At 41.0% G+C, this 20,021-nt stretch overlaps 1 protein-coding gene across 2 annotated transcripts in view; it reads left to right on the top strand.

Annotated features, from left to right (window-relative positions):
* IPO5 (importin 5) overlaps positions 1-20,021 on the top strand; it is a 49,276-nt gene that overhangs the window by 12,061 nt on the left and 17,194 nt on the right. For both annotated transcript variants that reach the window (XM_084844713.1, XM_084844714.1), the window contains 13 exons: positions 4,573-4,695; positions 4,788-4,908; positions 7,634-7,721; positions 12,436-12,542; positions 14,015-14,139; positions 14,220-14,309; positions 14,389-14,562; positions 14,669-14,887; positions 16,641-16,724; positions 17,812-17,944; positions 18,031-18,152; positions 18,661-18,757; positions 19,463-19,635. In XM_084844713.1, the coding sequence (XP_084700839.1) occupies positions 4,573-4,695; positions 4,788-4,908; positions 7,634-7,721; positions 12,436-12,542; positions 14,015-14,139; positions 14,220-14,309; positions 14,389-14,562; positions 14,669-14,887; positions 16,641-16,724; positions 17,812-17,944; positions 18,031-18,152; positions 18,661-18,757; positions 19,463-19,635 (1,656 nt within the window). The remainder of the gene's footprint in view (positions 1-4,572; positions 4,696-4,787; positions 4,909-7,633; positions 7,722-12,435; positions 12,543-14,014; positions 14,140-14,219; positions 14,310-14,388; positions 14,563-14,668; positions 14,888-16,640; positions 16,725-17,811; positions 17,945-18,030; positions 18,153-18,660; positions 18,758-19,462; positions 19,636-20,021) is intronic.

Here is a 20,021-nt window from a genome sequence, read left to right as displayed (position 1 = left end):
AGAACTGAAGAATAAATATCTGCGTGTGATGATATGATCCTGCATTACCATATTGGCAAACTTCTTTAAAGCGTCAGATCTCAGAATTTGAATGTTAAAGTGAATATGTAACTTTTAGTAATTGGATCTTTATGCAGTTGAGGAAGTTTATAACAAATATACTCTCAACTTAAACTCATTGATTTCAGTGCTCTTTTTGTTTCACATGACCCACAAAAAAAGAAGATAACTCCCAAGCTGGTGTTGTTTAAAAGGGTTATTCATATACTTAGGAACATGAAAAGCTCAATATGTTTTGATAAGAAATCTCATCAAAAAGAAGTAAAATGAACACACACAGCATATTCACTTATTTATTGCTAAAATGCATAATAATATGTAATGTAAAGTATTCTTACGATCATGTCTGCAAATGCAGGAAACAAAGAAGAGGCAAGATGAAATATTGCCAGCTCTGATCATTATAGTTTTGACCAAAACCATGGATCACAGATTATTAATGTTCTTTGGTCTTTGTATTAAGTCAGATTTTCAAAACCATGGGTTGAATCCAACACTGTCTTTGTGCAGATGGAAGCAGTTCTGTCAGCGGAACTGGGAGGGTGTGAATCCCCCAGCCCACAAGACACCCTAAAAATCTGCTCTGGAGCACTGAGAAACCCCCTGGAGCTGATTTTTTTGGCAGCAAGGAGTGCTTCATAGCCCCTTCATGGATCACTGCCTTGTTGTGGCGAAGGGGCTTGCGTAACTCAGTGAAGCCATAAGCTATGCCGTGCAGGGCCACCCAAGACGGACAGGTTATGGCAGAGAGTTCTGACAAAATGTGGTCCACTGGAGAAGGAAATGGCAACCCACTCCAGTATTCTTGCCAAGAAAACCCCATGGAACGTATCACAAGGCTAAAAGAGATGACGCCGGAAGATGAGCCCCTCAGGTCAGAAGGTGTCCAATATACTACTGGGGAAGAGCAGAGGGTATTTCCAAGTAGCGCCAGAAAGAGTGAAGCGGCTGGGCCAAAGCCGAAAGGACACTCAGCTGTGGATGTGTCTGGTGGTGAAAAGAAAATCCGATGCTGTAAAGAACAATACTGTTTAGGAACCTGGAATGTTAGATCAATGAATCAAGGTAAGCTGGAGGTGGTCAAACATGAGATGGCAAGATTGAACATCGATATCTTGGGAATCAGCAAACTAAAATGGACAGGAATGGGCGAATTTAATTCAGGTGACCATCATATCTACTGTTGTGGGCAAGAATCCCTTAGAAGAAATGGAGTAGCACTCATAGTCAACAAAAGAGTGGGAAAAGCAGTACTGGGGTACAATCTTAAAAATGATAGAATGATCTCAGTACGAATCCAAGGCAAACCATTCAACATCACAATAATTCAAGTCTATGCCCCAACCACTGATGCCGAAGAAGCTGAGGTTGATCGGTTCTATGAAGACCTACAACACCTTCTAGAACTAACACCAAAAAAAGATGTCCTCTTCATCATAGGGGACTGGAATGCTAAAGTAGGAAGTCAAGAAATCACGGGGATAACAGGCAGGCATGGCCTTGGTGTACAAAATGAAGCAGGACAAAAGCTAATAGAGTTTTGCCAAGAGAACACGCTGATCATAGCAAACACTCTTTTCCAACAGCACAAGAGACAACTACACATGGACATCACCAGATGGTCAATATCGAAATCAGATTGATTATGTCCTTTGCAGCCAAAGATGGAGAAGCTCCATACAGTCAGTAAAAACAAGACCTGGAGCTGACTGTGGCTCAGATCATGAGCTGCTTCTTGCAAAATTTCGGCTGAAATTGAAGAACGTCGGGAAAACCACTAAACCATTCAGGTATGACCTAAATCATATCCCTGATGAATATACAGTGGAGGTGAGGAATAGATTTCAGGGATTAGACCTGATAGACAGAGTGCCTGAGGAACTATGGACGGAGGTCCGTAACATTGTTCAGGAGGCAGCAACTCAATCCATCCCAAAGAAAAAGAAATGCAAGAAAGCCAAGTGGCTGTCTGATGAGGCTTTACAAGTAGCTGAGGAAAGAAGGGAAGCAAAAAGCAAGGGAGAAAGGGGAAGATATATCCAACTGAATGCAGAGTTCCAGAGAATAACAAGGAGAGACAAGAAGGCTTTCTTAAATGAACAATGCAAGGAAATCGAGGAAAACAACAGAATGGGAAAGACTAGAGATCTCTTCAAGAAAATTGGAGATCTCAAGGGAACGTTTTGTGCAAAGACGGGCATGATAAAGGACAAAGAAGGCAGGGACCTCACAGAAGCAGATGAGATTAAGAAGAGGTGGAAAGAATACACAGAAGAACTATACAGGAAAGATCTTAATGTCCTTGATAGCCATGATAGTAATGTCCTTGATAGCCATGATAGTGCGGTCACTGAACTCGAGCCGGACATCCCCGAGAGTGAAGTCAAGTGGGCCTTAGGAAGCATTAGTAACAACAAAGCTAGTGGAGATGACAGTATTCCAGCTGAGCTATTTAAGATCCTAAAAGATGATGCTGTTAAAGTGCTGCATTCAATATGCCAACAAATTTGGAACACTCAGCAATGGCCGCAAGACTGGAAAAGGTCAGTTTACATTCCAGTTCCAAAGAAGGGCAACGCCAAAGAGTGTTCAAACTACCGCACAATTGCGCTCATTTCACATGCCAGCAAGGTGATGCTCAAAATCCTACCAGCTAGGCTTCAGCAGTATGCGAACCGAGAACTACTGGAAGTACAAGCTGGGTTTAGAAGAGGCAGAGGAACTAGAGATCAAATCGCCAACATTTGCTGCATCATGGAGAAAGCAAGCGAATTCCAGAAAAACGTCTATTTCTGCTTCATTGACTACGCTAAAGCCTTTGATTGTGTGGATCACAACAAACTGTGGCAAATTCTGAAAGTGATGGGAGTACCAGACCACCTTACCTGTCTCCTGAGAAACCTGTACGAGGGTCAAGAAGCAACAGTAAGAACCGGACATGGAACAACCAAGTGGTTCAAAATTGGGAAAGGAGTACGACAAGGCTGCATATTGTTACCCTGCTTATTTAACTTATACGCAGAATACATCATGAGAAATGCCGGGTTGGATGAATCAGAGGTCGGAATTAAGATTGCCGGGAGAATTATCAACAACCTCCGATATGCAGACGATACCACCCTAATGTCAGAAAGTGAAGGGGATCTAAAGAGCCTCTTGTTGAGGGTGAAAGAGGAGAGTGCAAAAGCTGGTTTGAAACTCAACATTAAAAAAACTAAGATCATGGCATCTGGCCCTATCACTTCCTGGCATATAGAAGGGGAAGAAATGGAAGCAGTGACAGATTTTACTTTCTTGGGCTCCAAGATCACCGCAGACGGTGACTGTAGCCATGAAATTAAAAGATGCTTGCTCCTTGGGAGGAAAGCTATGGCAAACCTAGACAGCATAGTAAGAAGCAGAGACATCACCTTGCCAACAAAGGTCCGTCTAATCAAAGCTATGGTTTTCCCAGTAGTAATGTATGGCTGTGAGAGCTGGACTGTAAGGAAGGCTGAGCGCCGAAGAATTGATGCTTTCAAACTGTGGTGCTGGAGAAGACTCTTATGAGTCCCCTGGACTGCAAGGAGGTCCAATCAGTCCATCCTAAAGGAAATCAACCCTGAGTGCTCATTGGAAGGACAGATACTGAAGCTGAAGCTCAAATATTTTGGCCACCTAATGCGAAGAGAAAACTCTCTGGAAAAGACCCTGATGCTGGGAAAGACTGAAGGCAAAAGGAGAAGGGGACGGCAGAGGATGAGATGGCTAGATAGCATCACCAATGCAATGAATATGAACCTGAGCACACTCCGGGAGAGTGTGCAGGACAGGAAGGCCTGGCGTGCTATGGTCCATGGGGTCACAAAGAGTCGGACACGACTGAACGACTGAACAACAACAGCGCTTCATAGGGGAGGAGAGAGGGAAAAAGTCTTGTCCCACTACCAGACATCTGTTCCTGCGATGTTGGATCTAATCCAATAAAATGATAGGAACATGTCATAACATTTGATTACATTTTAACATACAAGATGGAAACAATCTTCTGAAACTCTGATCAAAGGTGATCTAATATTAAATCCAAAATGAAGTAGATAACCCTAGTCTATAGATCGATAAATGCTAGCTTTTTCGCTCAAGTGTCATGATTTCTTCAGACTTTTCCACAGAAGGACATCTGAAAATAGAGAGGGTTTATTCATAAGTTGGGGAGGGGAGGGTATTTGGAAACACCCTGTAGGCTTTACATTTCCTTGCCATAGTTGCAACATTTCCTCTTTTGTCTGCACCAAACCAGTGACAGAGGGAGTGAGGAGGAACCTGAGTAAGTAGAGCAGGTTTTCTTGGGTGAACGCTCACTGAAAGAATTTGCAAGCTTTTGAGCTCTCCAACCAATACATCCTCTGGTCCCAAGGTTAAGTGTTTATGCCAGGTGTGGTATCTTGAAGCATTAAGCAAGGTCTTCATAATGTAGAGCGTGATTCTGAGTATAAATTCCAAGTGAAATATATTAACTGAATTCTCTTTTAGGCAGTAAATGACTCCTGTTACCAAAATGATGATTCAGTCCTAAAGTCTCTTGTAGAGATTGCAGATACAGTTCCAAAATATTTACGGCCACACTTAGAACCCACATTACAACTGAGTTTGAAGGTAAGTTTGAACCTCCCAGTCCAATTCAAGTTTTGATTTGATAGAAATCTGGCTTAGTTTTTAATGTTCTACTTATTTTTTTATTATTTCAGTTGTGTGCAGACACTAGTCTCAGTAACATGCAACGTCAACTGGCCCTTGAAGTAATCGTTACATTATCAGAAACTGCTGCTGCTATGCTGAGAAGGCATATCAACATTGTTGCACAAGCTAGTAAGTAAACTACTTTTTTTGGTTATTTTTCTTCTTAGTTAAATTAAAACAGAAGATAGACACACAATAGTGGAACTGCAAGTCAGCTAAAATACACTTGCTGTGGACTAGCACAGTGTGGGCAGAAATGTTTTTGAAAGCCAAATCTGCTGTGGAAGCTGAATCCAATTCCCTCTGCAAACAGCCAGAGTGGTCTTTCAGCATATTTTAAAGACCTCCAACCTTGCAGGCCCAGCTTGGATTCAGAAATGGAACTGTGCATTCATCACCTGTGTAAGGCAATACAAAGAAAATTAAAAACAATACTTTAAAAAATCACAATGGATATTATATGCTAAATAAGGAATACAAATGCTGATGAATGCTTAGATAAATGGGTAGCCACTCTAGATGCATAAACTGACCAGGTATATTAGTGGAGGGGAGAGACAAAATAATATATACTTTGAATATGCACTTGTTTTATACACTTGTGTAGGGACAACTATAGTAATGCCAGGAGTAGAAATCACTTGGATGCAGGTACTGTAGATGTAAGAGAGCAGTGTTTAGAGTTATTTATAAGAGCATTATGTGGCTTTAAAAAACTATAGTTATATATAGTTATATTATAGTCAGATGTTATTAACTGTTATAAATACTATATGCTAATGAATGATAAACATGAGTATGTATCTTTTAAAACTTTGTGTGAAGTTGAAAAGTAAAAAATCAATAGTAAATAGCACAATAGAGTAAGAATTTATGCCTGTTTAAACCAGACAGTAGAATACTTAATAGTTTTTGATGACATTTGATAGACACCTAAGTGCAGTGTGAATGTGATTCCCCTGACTCTTAAGAATCATTATGTACGTATTGAGGTTAACTTTACCCATGGCTTAGTTTTTAAAGCCTGGTCTTAAACACTGGTTTAAAGGTAGCCATGACATAGCACTGCGGCATAATTAGTGCTGAAAATGGAAGGCAGAAGAAAATTCGCATGGGAAAGGATGGAGGAGTGGGTAGGAGGGCATGAGCCTGCAAGGTTCTTCTGATCTGGAAATATTACTCCTGTTCTCATCCTTTTTGTAGTTTTACATATGCCGCAACATGTGTATGCATTAATAAAAATCAGTATTTCTTGGTAGAGCAATTGGAATAACTAATTGGCTAAAATGCCAAGATAAGAGAAGTTCTAAGAAAACTGAACCTGTTTTAATATGTTAAAAAGGAAATATACTAAGCCTGGCTAGAATTTTACTGCTGATTTTAGCTGATTTTTCTTTAAAAAATCATTTTACTCATTTTGGGCAATGAATAGATAATCAACTGTGAATATAGTTAAGGTCCAGGAAGTAAACATTACTTTGTTAAAATCTAGTTAAGAATTGTTTGAGAATTGTTCAGCTGTAATTGATTTCAGGCAACAGTTCCTGGCTAAAATCTCCTTAGCTGGATCTTTCAGTCAGGAGGTTTAAGTATGGCCTTGGAAAACTGAACAAGCATCTCAATCACTGGAGAGCCAGTTGGTGTAGTGGTTGGAGTGTTGAACTGGGACTTGGGAGATCTGGGTTCTAGTCCTCACTCGGCCCGTGAATTCACTGGGTGACTTTGGGACAGTCACTGACTCTCAGCCTAATCTACCTCACAGGGTTGTTGTGAGGATAAAATGCAGAAAAGAAGGATCATGTACATTGCCTTGGGCTCCTTGGAGAAAACGCAGGATATAACTTACTAAATAAATTTCATTTCATTTATTAAATTTCTATAGCACCCAGTAGCCAAAGCTCTCTGGGCAGTTTACAAAGTTTAGAACCCTAAATATACATAATATAAAACCAATGTACAAAAATATAACCATTCTAAAACAATCAGCAGTAGATCCCAGGACCCATTAAAATCCTTATCATATCCTGTCAAATGGCTGGATGTAAAGAAAAGTCTTAACCTGGCACTAAAAAGATGTTGGTGCCAGGTGGGCCTCAGTGGGGAGAACGTTCCATAATTGGGAGGCCACCACCGAGAAGGCCCTCTCCCTTCTTTCCATCCTCCAATCCTTCCTCAGAGGAGGCACTTGGAGGAGAGCCTCAAATGATGAGCATAGTATACAGGTAGATTCAAACCAGTAGAGGCACTCCATCATAAATCATGAACTGAAATTGGAAACCAATAAGTCTTGAAAACATAAAAATAGGTGTGTATGAGTGTGTTTCTAAGGCTGTAGAGCACATTATTTCCTCCCTGCAAGTACTTGATAAGCTAACCAGTTAAGCACTTTTACATCCCATTAATTTTAATTGGAGAATTGTACACGTGCTGAAAACTTTCCTGTTTAAATCTATGATGCTTTACTTTAGCTTGGGTTCCCTTGGACTTCAGATATACCTAAAATGAAGGCTGAATTCCTATATTTTATAACATCTTTTGGACCATGGAAAATCTGTTAATGAGCTGCATAAACGACCCTGGTTTTTGAGCAATTGGGGCAAATCTTCTCATTTATAAATGTGACATATGGACACTTAAAACTGAACTTGGGCCTCCTGCGTGCAGAGCATGTGCTGTATCACTGAGCTATATTGTCTTCAAGTATAGACCTGGGCAACAGTGTTTCACAACCCAATGTGCAGGTGTCACATTACTTCAGGAGTTCTACTGGGATCTGAGAATGCTGGGGATTTTATTAGCGTTCAGATTGCTCTTAGACAATCTCTTGTACATTAGCCATGTTTAATTTTTTTAGTTCCTCAAATGTTAACAATGATGGTTGACCTAGAAGAAGATGAAGATTGGGCAAATGCTGATGAATTGGAAGATGATGACTTTGACAGGTAAAAAAGCTCTTTTTTAAAAAAAGAAAAGACGAAATGCTTCACCTTGCTCAGGGAATCCCTTGTATTTCAAGCTATGTTCCTTGACACCTACAGCTGGTTCATGTGTCAAGGCAGACCCACATGATCATACTGGAAATGCATCACTCGTTTCTGGTGCTTGTGTAGAGGTGCAGTTTTGTCAACTACTGTTGAGAATACCATACTTTTGGCAATGGGAGCAGTACGTTTTGGACTGGTTGCCATTGCGGAAATTGTTGCATATGTGTAACAACTGCGTTTAGGTGCCTGGTTGCAAATGGCACCTCCATGCAACGGCAGCCTCATATTCTTATGAGGTAATCAAATGGGGTGGAGCAGGCAACATGATACACAAACAGCCCTTAGATCAGGGTACATAAGCTCTTTCAACCTGAGGGGCTGAATCCCATTTCGGAGAACCTCTTGGGGGGCCCACATTCCAGCGGTTGATATGGCTGAAGGAAAAAGGGGCAGGGCCCAAAAAACCAAAAATACCAACATATTGTAGCTTAAAGCTCTTACTGAGCCTTAGGAGAGGCATTTCAACCTTTTAGAATAGGGGAAAACTGCACAAAAGCCGGGAAAACACTAAATGATTGGTGGTTGGGAGGGAAAAGGTGGGGCCAAGGGAAGTGGGCATGGCCTTCAGGGGAACCACAGAGGGCCATATTTGGCCCCCAGGCATGAGGTTCTGCTCCCCGCCTTAGATTATAAGGCTGATGAAGATAAGAATAAATGGTGCCTAAAGGTATATTTACTAACATTAAGAAACCCAGGCTCTTGTGGAGGGATAATCCTTCCTCACAAAACAGAAGATTCAGTGAGAGCATTCTGAAGAGGAATTCTCCTATGAGGAACACCTGCTGTTAGAGATCTTCAGTCCTATATCTCCTATATTTAATATAGTTTGAATCCAGAGTACCCCATGCATAAGTGGATGGTGCTTCTGCTTGTGCCAGTGAGGAGGGCTGTGTCAATTTCTAATGATTCTTCCCTCCTCACAAGCAGCATTGTATTGAAGAGGGTGCAAGGGGTTGCAGCTTGAAGGAGGGATGAAAGCCCCAGTTCTGTGTACTGCTGTTTGAATCTGAGGCAGTATTGACTACATCTTCGTAACAATCCAGTTACTGCACTGCTAATGGGTGAAAAGAAAATCCGATGCTGTAAAGAACAATATTGTTTAGGAACCTGGAATGTCAGATCAATGAATCAAGGTAAGCTGGAGGTGGTCAAACATGAGATGGCAAGATTGAACATCGACATCTTGGGAATCAGCGAACTAAAATGGACAGGCATGGGCGAATTTAATTCAGGTGACCATCATATCTACTATTGTGGGCAAGAATCCCTTAGAAGAAATGGAGTAGCACTCATAGTCAACAAAAGGGTGGGAAAAGCAGTACTGGGGTACAATCTTAAAAATGATAGAATGATCTCAGTACGAATCCAAGGCAAACCATTCAACATCACAGTAATTCAAGTCTATGCCCCAACCACTGATGCCGAAGAAGCTGAGGTTGATCGGTTCTATGAAGACCTACAACACCTTCTAGAACTAACACCAAAAAAAGATGTCCTCTTCATCATAGGGGATTGGAATGCTAAAGTAGGAAGTCAAGAAATCACCGGGATAACAGGCAGGCATGGCCTTGGTGTACAAAATGAAGCAGGACAAAAGCTAATAGAGTTTTGCCAAGAGAACATGCTGATCATAGCAAACACTCTTTTCCAACAGCACAAGAGGCGACTCTACACATGGACGTCACCAGATGGTCAATATCGAAATCAGATTGATTATGTCCTTTGCAGCCAAAGATGGAGAAGCTCCATACAGTCAGTAAAAACAAGACCTGGAGCTGACTGTGGCTCAGATCATGAGCTGCTTCTTGCAAAATTTCGGCTTAAATTGAAGAACGTCGGGAAAACCACTAAACCGTTCAGGTATGACCTCAGTCATATCCCTTCTGAATATACAGTGGAGGTGAGGAATAGATTTCAGGGATTAGACCTGATAGACAGAGTGCCTGAGGAACTATGGACGGAGGTCCGTAACATTGTTCAGGAGGCAGCAACAAAATCCGTCCCAAAGAAAAAGAAATGCAAGAAAGCAAAGTGGCTGTCTGATGAGGCTTTACAAGTAGCTCACGAAAGAAGGGAAGCGAAAAGCAAGGGAGAAAGGGGAAGATATACCCAACTGAATGCAGAGTTCCAGAGAATAGCAAGGAGAGACAAGAAGGCCTTCTTAAATGAACAATGCAAAGAAATCGAGGAAAACAACAGAATGGGAAAGACTAGAGATCTCTTCAAGAAAATTGGAGATCTCAAGGGAACGTTTTGTGCAAAGACGGGCATGATAAAGGACAAAGAAGGCAGGGACCTAACAGAAGCAGATGAGATTAAGAAGAGGTGGCAAGAATACACAGAAGAACTATACAGGAAAGATCTGAATGTCCCTGATAGCCATGATAGTGCGGTCACTGAACTTGAGCCGGACATCCTCGAGAGTGAAGTCAAGTGGGCCTTAGGAAGCATTTGTAACAACAAAGCTAGCGGAGATGACAGTATTCCAGCCGAGCTATTTAAAATCCTAAAAGATGATGCTGTTAAAGTGCTGCATTCAATATGCCAACAAATCTGGAACACTCAACAGTGGCCACAAGACTGGAAAAGGTCAGTTTACATTCCAATTCCAAAGAAGGGCAACGCCAAAGAGTGTTCAAACTACCGCACAATTGCGCTCATTTCACATGCCAGCAAGGTGATGCTCAAAATCCTACAAGCTAGGCTTCAGCAGTATGCGAACCGAGAACTACTGGAAGTACAAGCTGGGTTTAGAAGAGGCAGAGGAACTAGAGATCAAATCGCCAACATTCGCTGCATCATGGAGAAAGCAAGAGAATTCCAGAAAAACGTCTATTTCTGCTTCATTGACTACGCTAAAGCCTTTGATTGTGTGGATCACAACAAACTGTGGCAAATTCTGAAAGTGATGGGAGTACCAGACCACCTTACCCGTCTCCTGAGAAACCTGTACGAGGGTCAAGAAGCAACAGTAAGAACCAGACATGGAACAACCGATTGGTTCAAAATTGGGAAAGGAGTACGACAAGGCTGCATATTGTCACCCTGCTTATTTAACTTATATGCAGAGTACATCATGAGAAATGCCGGGTTGGATGAATCACAGGTCGGAATTAAGATTGCTGGGAGAATTATCAACAACCTCCGATATGCAGACGATACCACCCTAATGGCAGAAAGCGAAGAGGATCTCAAGAGCCTCTTGTTGAGGGTGAAAGAGGAGAGTGCAAAAGCTGGTTTGAAACTCAACATTAAAAAAACTAAGATCATGTCATCTGGCCCTATCACTTCCTGGCATATAGAAGGGGAAGAAATGGAAGCAGTGACAGATTTTACTTTCTTGGGCTCCAAGATCACCGCAAATGGTGACTGTAGCCATGAAATTAAAAGACGCTTGCTCCTTGGGAGGAAAGCTATGGCAAACCTAGACAGCATAGTAAGAAGCAGAGACATCACCTTGCCGACAAAGGTCCGTCTAATCAAAGCTATGGTTTTCCCAGTAGTAATGTATGGCTGTGAGAGCTGGACTATAAGGAAGGCTGAGCACCGAAGAATTGATGCTTTCGAACTGTGGTGCTGGAGAAGACTCTTACGAGTCCCCTGGACTGCAAGGAGGTCAAATCAGTCCATCCTAAAGGAAATCAACCCTGACTGCTCATTGGAAGGACAGATAATGAAGCTGAAGCTCAAATATTTTGGCCACCTAATGCGAAGAGAAAACTCCCTGGAAAAGACCCTGATGCTGGGAAAGACTGAAGGCAAAAGGAGAAGGGGACGGCAGGGGATGAGATGGCTAGATAGCATCACGGATGCAATGAATATGAATCTGAGCACGCTCCGGGAGAGAGCGCAGGACAGGAAGGCCTGGCGTGCTATGGTCCATGGAGTCACGAAGAGTCGGACACGACTGAACGACTGAACAACAACAACAACAACAAATGGGTGCTTCCAGAATTCTTTAAAAATTAGTTCCTCTGTCATTTTAGAGCCCTGTTCCTTCTCAGTCATTCCTCTTGCCAAAATCAACATTTTCAGAAGCTTTATGACTATGGTTGTAAGTCAATTTCCCGCTTTCGCAGCCCCTAGCACCATCTCCCACATGGTTCCAAAGGACCCCCCAACTCTGTGGAGAAGATATTGGGGGTGGGGGTGAGGGGCTGCAGGGGGAAGGGGAAATCACTGAAATTGCTTTTCCTCCCTGCACTTCTGCTCACGGAAGTCTCTGCTGGATCAAACACTCTTCCGTCAGCAGAGAGACACAACTGGATATCATCCCCTTATGTCCCTGGCAAATAGTAGCCCATGGGCAATGCAGTATATGATAGTAGCGGGCTCAAAATTCAATATTTTAAATGGTTTGATAAAACTGATCATATTAAGATCATGAATAGTCTTTACACAAATCTTTACAAATAAGGTTTAACCTTAAAATGTCATTTAAAATGTGTATTTGAAGATCTGTCTGTCTGTCTCTCTCTGTCTCTCTCCAAAGATTCAAGTACACATTGTTTTCCTGTGAAACATAAAACACTAAAGAGCATACCTGAAGGAATACAACTGAACTTGTTGATATTGAGCTCACTGATTTCTTTTTTAAAATTATAAACTTTAGCAATGCTGTTGCTGGTGAGAGTGCATTGGATAGAATGGCATGCGGCCTTGGTGGAAAGCTTGTTTTGCCTATGATAAAAGAACATATTATGCAAATGCTTCAGAATCGTAAGTACTTTTATTTTGGACTTTGAGTAGATGTTACAACATGCTTAATTAATGGAAATATTTCTTGGGCTGAGCAGTTAAAATCAGTGGCAGTGTGTCATCAAAGATGGGTTTAAGTGACTTTGCAGCCAGTGGCAGGATCAAGAAAAGCCCATGCATTCTTGGCTGATGGAGATATTTTTCTTCCAGCAGCAGTCCTGAGCACGTCATGGATGCCCCATGACCTTCTTGGAGTGCGGAGTTTTGTTAGAAGGGAAGAGTTGGAAAGCCCATTGTATTGCACAGAACATTTTCTGTGACACATTGGATTCTGCCCAGCTAATTTTTCTAAAATTTAGAAGTTCTATAAGCAGATTCATCAGAAATTATTCTGTAAGCAGAGAGATGTTTCCAGGTCGCAGCAAGAAAACACCTTCCTCCAAACAGTTGTCCAAGTGTGTGAAAGAAGTCCTGCACTTTTGTGTTGTTCTCATTTTGTCATATTCTCACAAAAAAATGGGGTAGTTGGGTTGCATCTTCCTGCACTGACCTCCAAAATTCTACTGTAATATGGGCACAGGAGATACTCCTACTAATGTCTTCTTAGATAGAAAGTAATACAAGATTTTGCATTATCAGACAGATGTTGTATATCCACATTACAACAAGCATATAGACGTTGGGGGCAGGGTAGACGCAGTCTCGCCATGTGATTACATACTTGGACAAACACAAGTGTAGGATTTTTGTGATTGGGAAATATGTCTACTGCCATAAACTAGCATTCTGATCTTCTCATATGTCTGTGTGATGGCAATGGCAAGTAGCTATGGGTCTGGCTTAGGACCAGGCTATTTGAAGGATGTCTTCCCTGCTATGAATCTGTTCACCCGTTACATTCATCATTGGAGACCTTGCTCCATGTCCCTTTGCCTTCTGAGGTTCTGGTGGCTTGGATACATGATAGGGCCTTCTTGGTAGCAACACCAGTCTTATGGAACTCCCTTTTGGGGTGGGAGGTGCTTCAGGCAAGTAGTGAAGACATTCCTGTTTCATCAGGCATTTGGCTTGTTTTAATTATCTAAATTACCACATTTTTTTCAGAGGTGTTCTGAAGAAAAAGCTCAGAGCAGGTTTTTATGTAATGTTCCTGGCTTAATTTACTATGGGGAATGAGTGCTGGGTCCACGTGTTCCCTGCTGCCTACTCCCATTGCACATGGACTTTGGTACTGCAATCCTAGTCCTTTTTAAACCACAGTTCCCCATTTTGGACATAATGGAGAACTGTGGTTTAATGTCTGTTTACTCACCAGTTTCTTAAACCATGATGTGCAGTTTGAGGGAGGAAAGTATGACTCTTCCTCTCACAGCCTAGAATGGAAAGGGTAACTGCCACAATTGGCTTGAATAGTTCTGGATAAAAATACATTCCTTGCTTCTATATGCTTTTTCCTGGCTAATCATGCTTCCATTTACTATCTTTCAATACAGCTGACTGGAAGTGCAGACATGCTGGCTTGATGGCTCTGTCAGCTATTGGCGAAGGCTGTCATCAACAGATGGAAGGAATTCTGAATGAAATAGTTAACTTGGTTTTGCTCTTCCTTCAAGATCCTGTAAGTTTAACACACTGGACTTCCTTAAAATTTGTATGGGATTGTTTTATGAACTTGCTAACTAAAATTAAATATTTCAGCACCCAAGAGTAAGATATGCAGCTTGTAATGCAATTGGTCAGATGGCTACGGACTTTGCACCAGGCTTCCAGAAGAAATTCCATGAGAAGGCAAGTAGAAAGCTATGTAGTATATACTGATCAAGTTTATTTTGAGACCTTTCACTCATGGTAGTCATCTGTGTTGTAGGTAATTGCAGCTCTTCTTCAGACCATGGAAGACCAGGGCAACCAACGTGTTCAGGCTCATGCAGCTGCTGCTCTAATCAACTTTACTGAAGACTGTCCAAAATCACTGCTTATTCCTTATTTAGATAACTTAGTGAAGCACCTTCATTCCACTATGGTATTAAAATTGCGGGAGGTAAGACACTTTGAGATGATTGAATATAGTACTAGTTTGACTTAAGCTAATATATTGAGATTTAAAGAAGTACTTAAAAGCTTGTTTGGTCTCCCCCTACCCACAGCTGATAGAAAAAGGCACAAAGCTGGTTTTGGAACAGGTTGTTACATCCATTGCATCAGTTGCAGATACAGCAGAGGAAAAGTTTGTTCCATACTACGATTTATTTATGCCTTCTCTTAAACACATTGTTGAGAACGCTGTGCAGAAGGAACTTAGACTGTTACGAGGAAAAACCATAGAATGTATCAGCTTAATTGGCCTTGCAGTAGGTAAAGAGAAGGTAAGTTTCAGTTTGAGTATTTGCTGTCCTTGAGTTGGTTGCTACAAATGCTTAGCTTGACTGGATTTATTATTTTTACCCTGCTCTTCTGTCTGTGGACACACAAGGCAACTTACAAGATCAAAAACAATAAAACATTAAACCATAGATAACTATCATCACCATTGTCATGCAACACTCTGTGTTTAGATATGCTGTTCTAATATAATTTTTCTGTTAGCAGAGAATGCTGAAGATAAAGTAAAGAGTTTTCCATTACACAGTATTGCACTCAAGTTAAATGGTTGGATAGAAACTTATGTTTAAAAAAAAAACTTGTGGTTTGTTATAGTTCCAAGAATTTTCTATTAGTCCCTTGTTTAGTACAGTTCATAATGTAGTAAATTGTCTTCAGTAATAGTCTGCAAACTCAAGTTGTCTCACTGAGTTTCAGGATTTTTAACATACCATCAATGACTAATCTGGAGTTTGCACGCTAAATGAAGTAGTTTTGCACTTAAGTAACTATTCAATGTTCATGCTGACTAACTGGTTAGGGGTTTTTTTATTCTTGATGTCAGATTTCTTTATCTCAAGGGAGGGCAACCTCTGGCCTGCAGGAATCCTGGCTGTTATCTCTGATCTATGATAAAGGCAGGGGTGTGGCTGCCTAATGGGAGAAGGCCCCCACACACTGAAGCCAGTTCCAGCAGATGTGCTGGGAGGATCATCCTCCTGACATGCCCACCGAGGATTTAAAGCTTCACCTGCCGTGTATCCTCTCCCCAATGGGAGAAGGCTCAGGCAAGCAAAGCAGCTTCTCTGTCCTCTGATAGGAGAAGAAAACCATTTTCATTACCTAACTAGCCATCCTTCCTTCAGACTTATCTGAAGCATATGTTATTTATTCCTGAGTTTGGGTGAGAAATGGTTCAACCTTGTTTGTGACCTGTCACTTAAGTTAACAGTGGTAGGCTAAGAGGTCAGAGGAAAAATACAGCATGTCAGAGTGAGTGCCTTTGCCAGCATCAAAATGATTCAAGCTTAATACAAGAGTACATCTAATACTTCATATTCCCTATTATGAGAGACTGTATCTATGAGAGTTGTAGAGAACAACATATTTGGTCAGGATTAATATTTGTTAGGCAGACTATTACGCAGGCTGGTGCAAGAGTTGTGCAAGCTGCTTAATAGGAGTGGAAAGACTTCAAATGTCATATTTGCGACATCTGAACGTTCGTAAAGACACTGAGTTGCTCTTAATGTTCTTTCATTAAAACCACTAGGGCAATATCCAATGGTGACATTCTGCAAACTCAAAAAGCACTAGCAGAGCTCCACTGGAACTTCCCATTGTGCAAGCGGTTGCCCATACACTTGTGCAACCCATTGCACAGGTTGCACAATGGGTGCAAAGCAGTTGTGAAACCGGTTGCCCAAATGGATTGCACCCAGCGGGCTTCACAAGCCTAATGCAAAACCGCTTGCGCAACCACACTTGTGCAAACGTAACTTTAATTAGATTCTTCTCTTGCGTATAGTTCAGAACTAGTTTCCACTTGCAGAACATTGATTGTGATTACAGAATGACACAGTTGGATACTACCCCTATTTTCCCCTTTTCTAATTTTACCTGTGGAACTTTTAATAATTTGGGCATATATGTAATTAATGCTATCAGAAGCATTAGTATAAGCTGAATAAAATACATAGACTAAATATCTATTTAATAACTGCCATAACTTGATTGGCTGTTTGGTTCTATTTCTAGTTCATGCAGGATGCATCAGATGTAATGCAGCTCTTGCTGAAAACACAGACTGACTTTAATGACTTGGAAGATGATGACCCTCAGGTATGTTGGATAGTTGCTTCTAGTACTTTCAGCATTCAAAGTGTCTGGTGTAATTACCTTGTTCCTAGTGTCCCATGTCAATGTGCTGGCAAGTTAGATACCAAATCTGTACATTGGCCTAAATTTCTGTAACTATATATATTTTGAATTGGATTTATAGATTAATTTTTTGTTATAATATGAATTGCTAAGGCTTTTAGTTTTATTTAGTTCAAGATTTCACTGTACATATGTGGTATAAATCTGATTTTTTTTTCCCCCAGGTGACAGTCAGTTGGTTTTATTTGAAGTAGCTATAATGATGCAGAAGGGGAAAGGAGCTGATCTAATTTTAGTTCTATAACAACTAGCTAAAGGTTGTTAAGTGTAATGGAAGGAGGTGGAATAGAGAGCGATACCTTTTTCCAACCACATCATCACCCGAGTGGGTGATTGAGTTCCAATTTTTAGTAGCTTTGGCAATCTCCAAAGTTCCACTACTGTCTTGAGTAATATTTTTATAGTCTCATTCCTTGCCTATAGAGATAATGTGGATATACAGGAAATACTCTCACTTGAGGAAACCAGATCAGGAATGTGGTTTGTCAACTGCAGTGTGGTACAAATCAGTTCCATGGTATTTTCCCGTTTTTTATCAATGCCATACTCAAAAACCACTCATTTGTGGACTTCATTTTTTTGTTACTGAGATCTTATGTAGTGGCTCAGACGGACCGATGAAAGTTCCCTTTTCCATTCATGCCTCTGCCATGAGCTTGCCAGATGGCCTCAGACAAACTATCCTTTATCAGCCCAAGCCCCCTATCTGCTACATGCAGACACATTGTACTTTACAGGCTTGTTGTGAGGATTGCAACAAGATAATTTTTGGGAAGCACTTGAGAGTGTTCAAAGCATTGCATAAGTGTGAAGTATTGTTCAGCTCTTGCCTTTATACATTCCTTCCTGACAGTGACATCAATGTGTAGCCTGAGTAAGTGTTACTTTTTAAAATGGGTTTGATTTTCACGCGGCCCAGGCAGTGATACAGCTTTGCAGACAGTATTCTTGAAGAAAAGGATGGTGAACATAAACTATTAATTTATAGATATCGTATATGATTTCTGCATGGGCTAGAATGTGCAAGATCCTCGGAAAGGAATTCCAGCAATATCTTCCTGTTGTTATGGGTCCTTTAATGAAAACTGCATCAATTAAGCCTGAAGTGGCTCTCCTTGACAGTAAGTTCTGACACTTAATGTATTCTCAGTTTAGTTTGTAAGGAATGGCACAGCTCTGCTAAAAAAAAATTTTTTTCTCTTACTAGCACAAGATATGGAGAATATGAGTGATGATGATGGCTGGGAATTTGTAAATCTAGGAGACCAACAGAGTTTTGGTATTAAGACTGCAGGCCTTGAAGAAAAAGCAACTGCATGCCAGATGTTGGTGGGTACTACTTGATCACATGTTTTGAACTGAAATCACTGTTCAGCAGAACTGAGGCCCCTAAAGCTGGGTAGACTGCAGCTCATGAGCTGAATGCGGCTCCTAGACAATAAACATGGGGAGGGACATGAGTAGGGTGGAATGGCTAGCTGACTCAAAAGTCTTCTCATGCCAGAAAAGGTTGGCAGCCTTTCCTCTTGGGGAAAGGGAGGAGAATCAAACACAGTGAACGGAGGCTATGGTCCAAACAGAAAACACTCTTGAGGAATGTCATCAGTTAAACATTTAGGAGCAAGATGTTTCTTTTTCCATAAGTTCAAAGGTATGAGTGAAATGCATTTGGTAGTCTAGGTTTTTACAAGCAAAATGGAAATACACCATTTTCTTCTAGGTTTGTAGGTGCAGCTTGTCTGTCCCTGTTAAAATTTTTACCAATTATAGCTGCTGCCCATTTACCAATTTAACAGCAGTATTCCTTTGCTGAAGTAATTGCACTTTTGTGTTTTAGGTTTGCTATGCCAAAGAGCTGAAGGAAGGATTTGTGGAGTACACAGAGCAAGTTGTGAAACTGATGGTTCCTTTGCTGAAATTCTATTTCCATGATGATATCCTTATATGAGAACATTTCTGTGATGGTCCTGTGAAGTTTGAATGTTTCATCCTTCACAGTGTTTGCAAATACTTTGGTGTCTTCCTGTAAGCTATTTGGAAGAGCTATAGGATCTCGTCATAGGGGCAGGACACAACTGCTTATTGACAGCTTATTCAGGATTTATGAAGAGCTCTCTGATTGTCCACCAGTTCCCCAAGTCTCCCTTTTCTAAGGCTTTTCAGTGGCAAATATAACAAGGTGCATAACTCTGCCTTTCCTTCCATGTAGAGCATAGTATTTAAGGTGCAATGATGCAAGGGTGTGTCTTCTGCACCTAAAGCAGTGCTGTAGTATCAGGCTGCCAATTATGAAAATAATAAATGGAGATTTCTTGCTAATTTTACCTTCTTTTGAAATGATGGGTGCATGTTTTAAACATCACTGAAAATATTAAACTGTATGGACTTGTGATTTTATCTTTCCAAATGCACCAAAATCTAATCCAGGAATAAATATTGTGTATACAGATTTTTAAATATGTCTTCCACTTCATTTGTATCTCACTTGATTAAGTGAAATCAAATTGTACTAGATATAGAACGTTTTGTGCTTAATTATAGTTTGAAATCTAATGATGGGGTTCTGAACTGGAAACAGATTGGGGCTTGCTCACTATAGCAGTAAATGTTTGGTAGTAATTTACCTTAATGAATGTAACGTGTTCGTGTGGCAGCTGCAGAATCAATGCCTTTGCTCCTTGAGTGTGCAAGAGTTCGTGGCCCGGAATACCTCACCCAGATGTGGCATTTCATGTGTGATGCCCTTATCAAGGCCATAGGGACAGAACCTGATGCAGATGTACTGTCAGAAATAATGCATTCTTTTGCCAAGGTAACATTCTACTTCATATAAGTTACTTTTATGCTTTTCTTAATAGTTAATTTTCCAAGCTCTTCAGTAAGGAGGAATACAATAGACTATAAATGATTATTCATGTTTTCCTAACTCGCATCTTTTGGCTTCGGCATTGGCTGAATTCAGACAGTCCATCCATGTGGTGCTAAGTAAAAGCACAAGTTTCTAATCTCCTGTTGCGTGCAGATGAAGGAAGGAAGGAAACATGAGCCTGACGCTCACTGCTTCTTATTCCTGATCCTCCAGATTCGGTGTCCTCAGTCTTTTTGGGCCTGTGGACACTTGTAATTTTGAAAAATTGGCTTGGGGGGGGGGCAGTCACAAACATACTGGGATTGTCTCCCCTTTTTCTGAAAGTATAT

Source organism: Heloderma suspectum, chromosome 3, assembly GCF_057233095.1.
Source record: "Heloderma suspectum isolate Gila_16-S chromosome 3, 16-S_ref, whole genome shotgun sequence".
NCBI classification, from domain to species: Eukaryota; Metazoa; Chordata; class Lepidosauria; order Squamata; family Helodermatidae; genus Heloderma; species Heloderma suspectum.
Note: the sequence above shows the minus strand (reverse complement) of the source record. Positions and strands in the feature narration are given on the sequence as shown.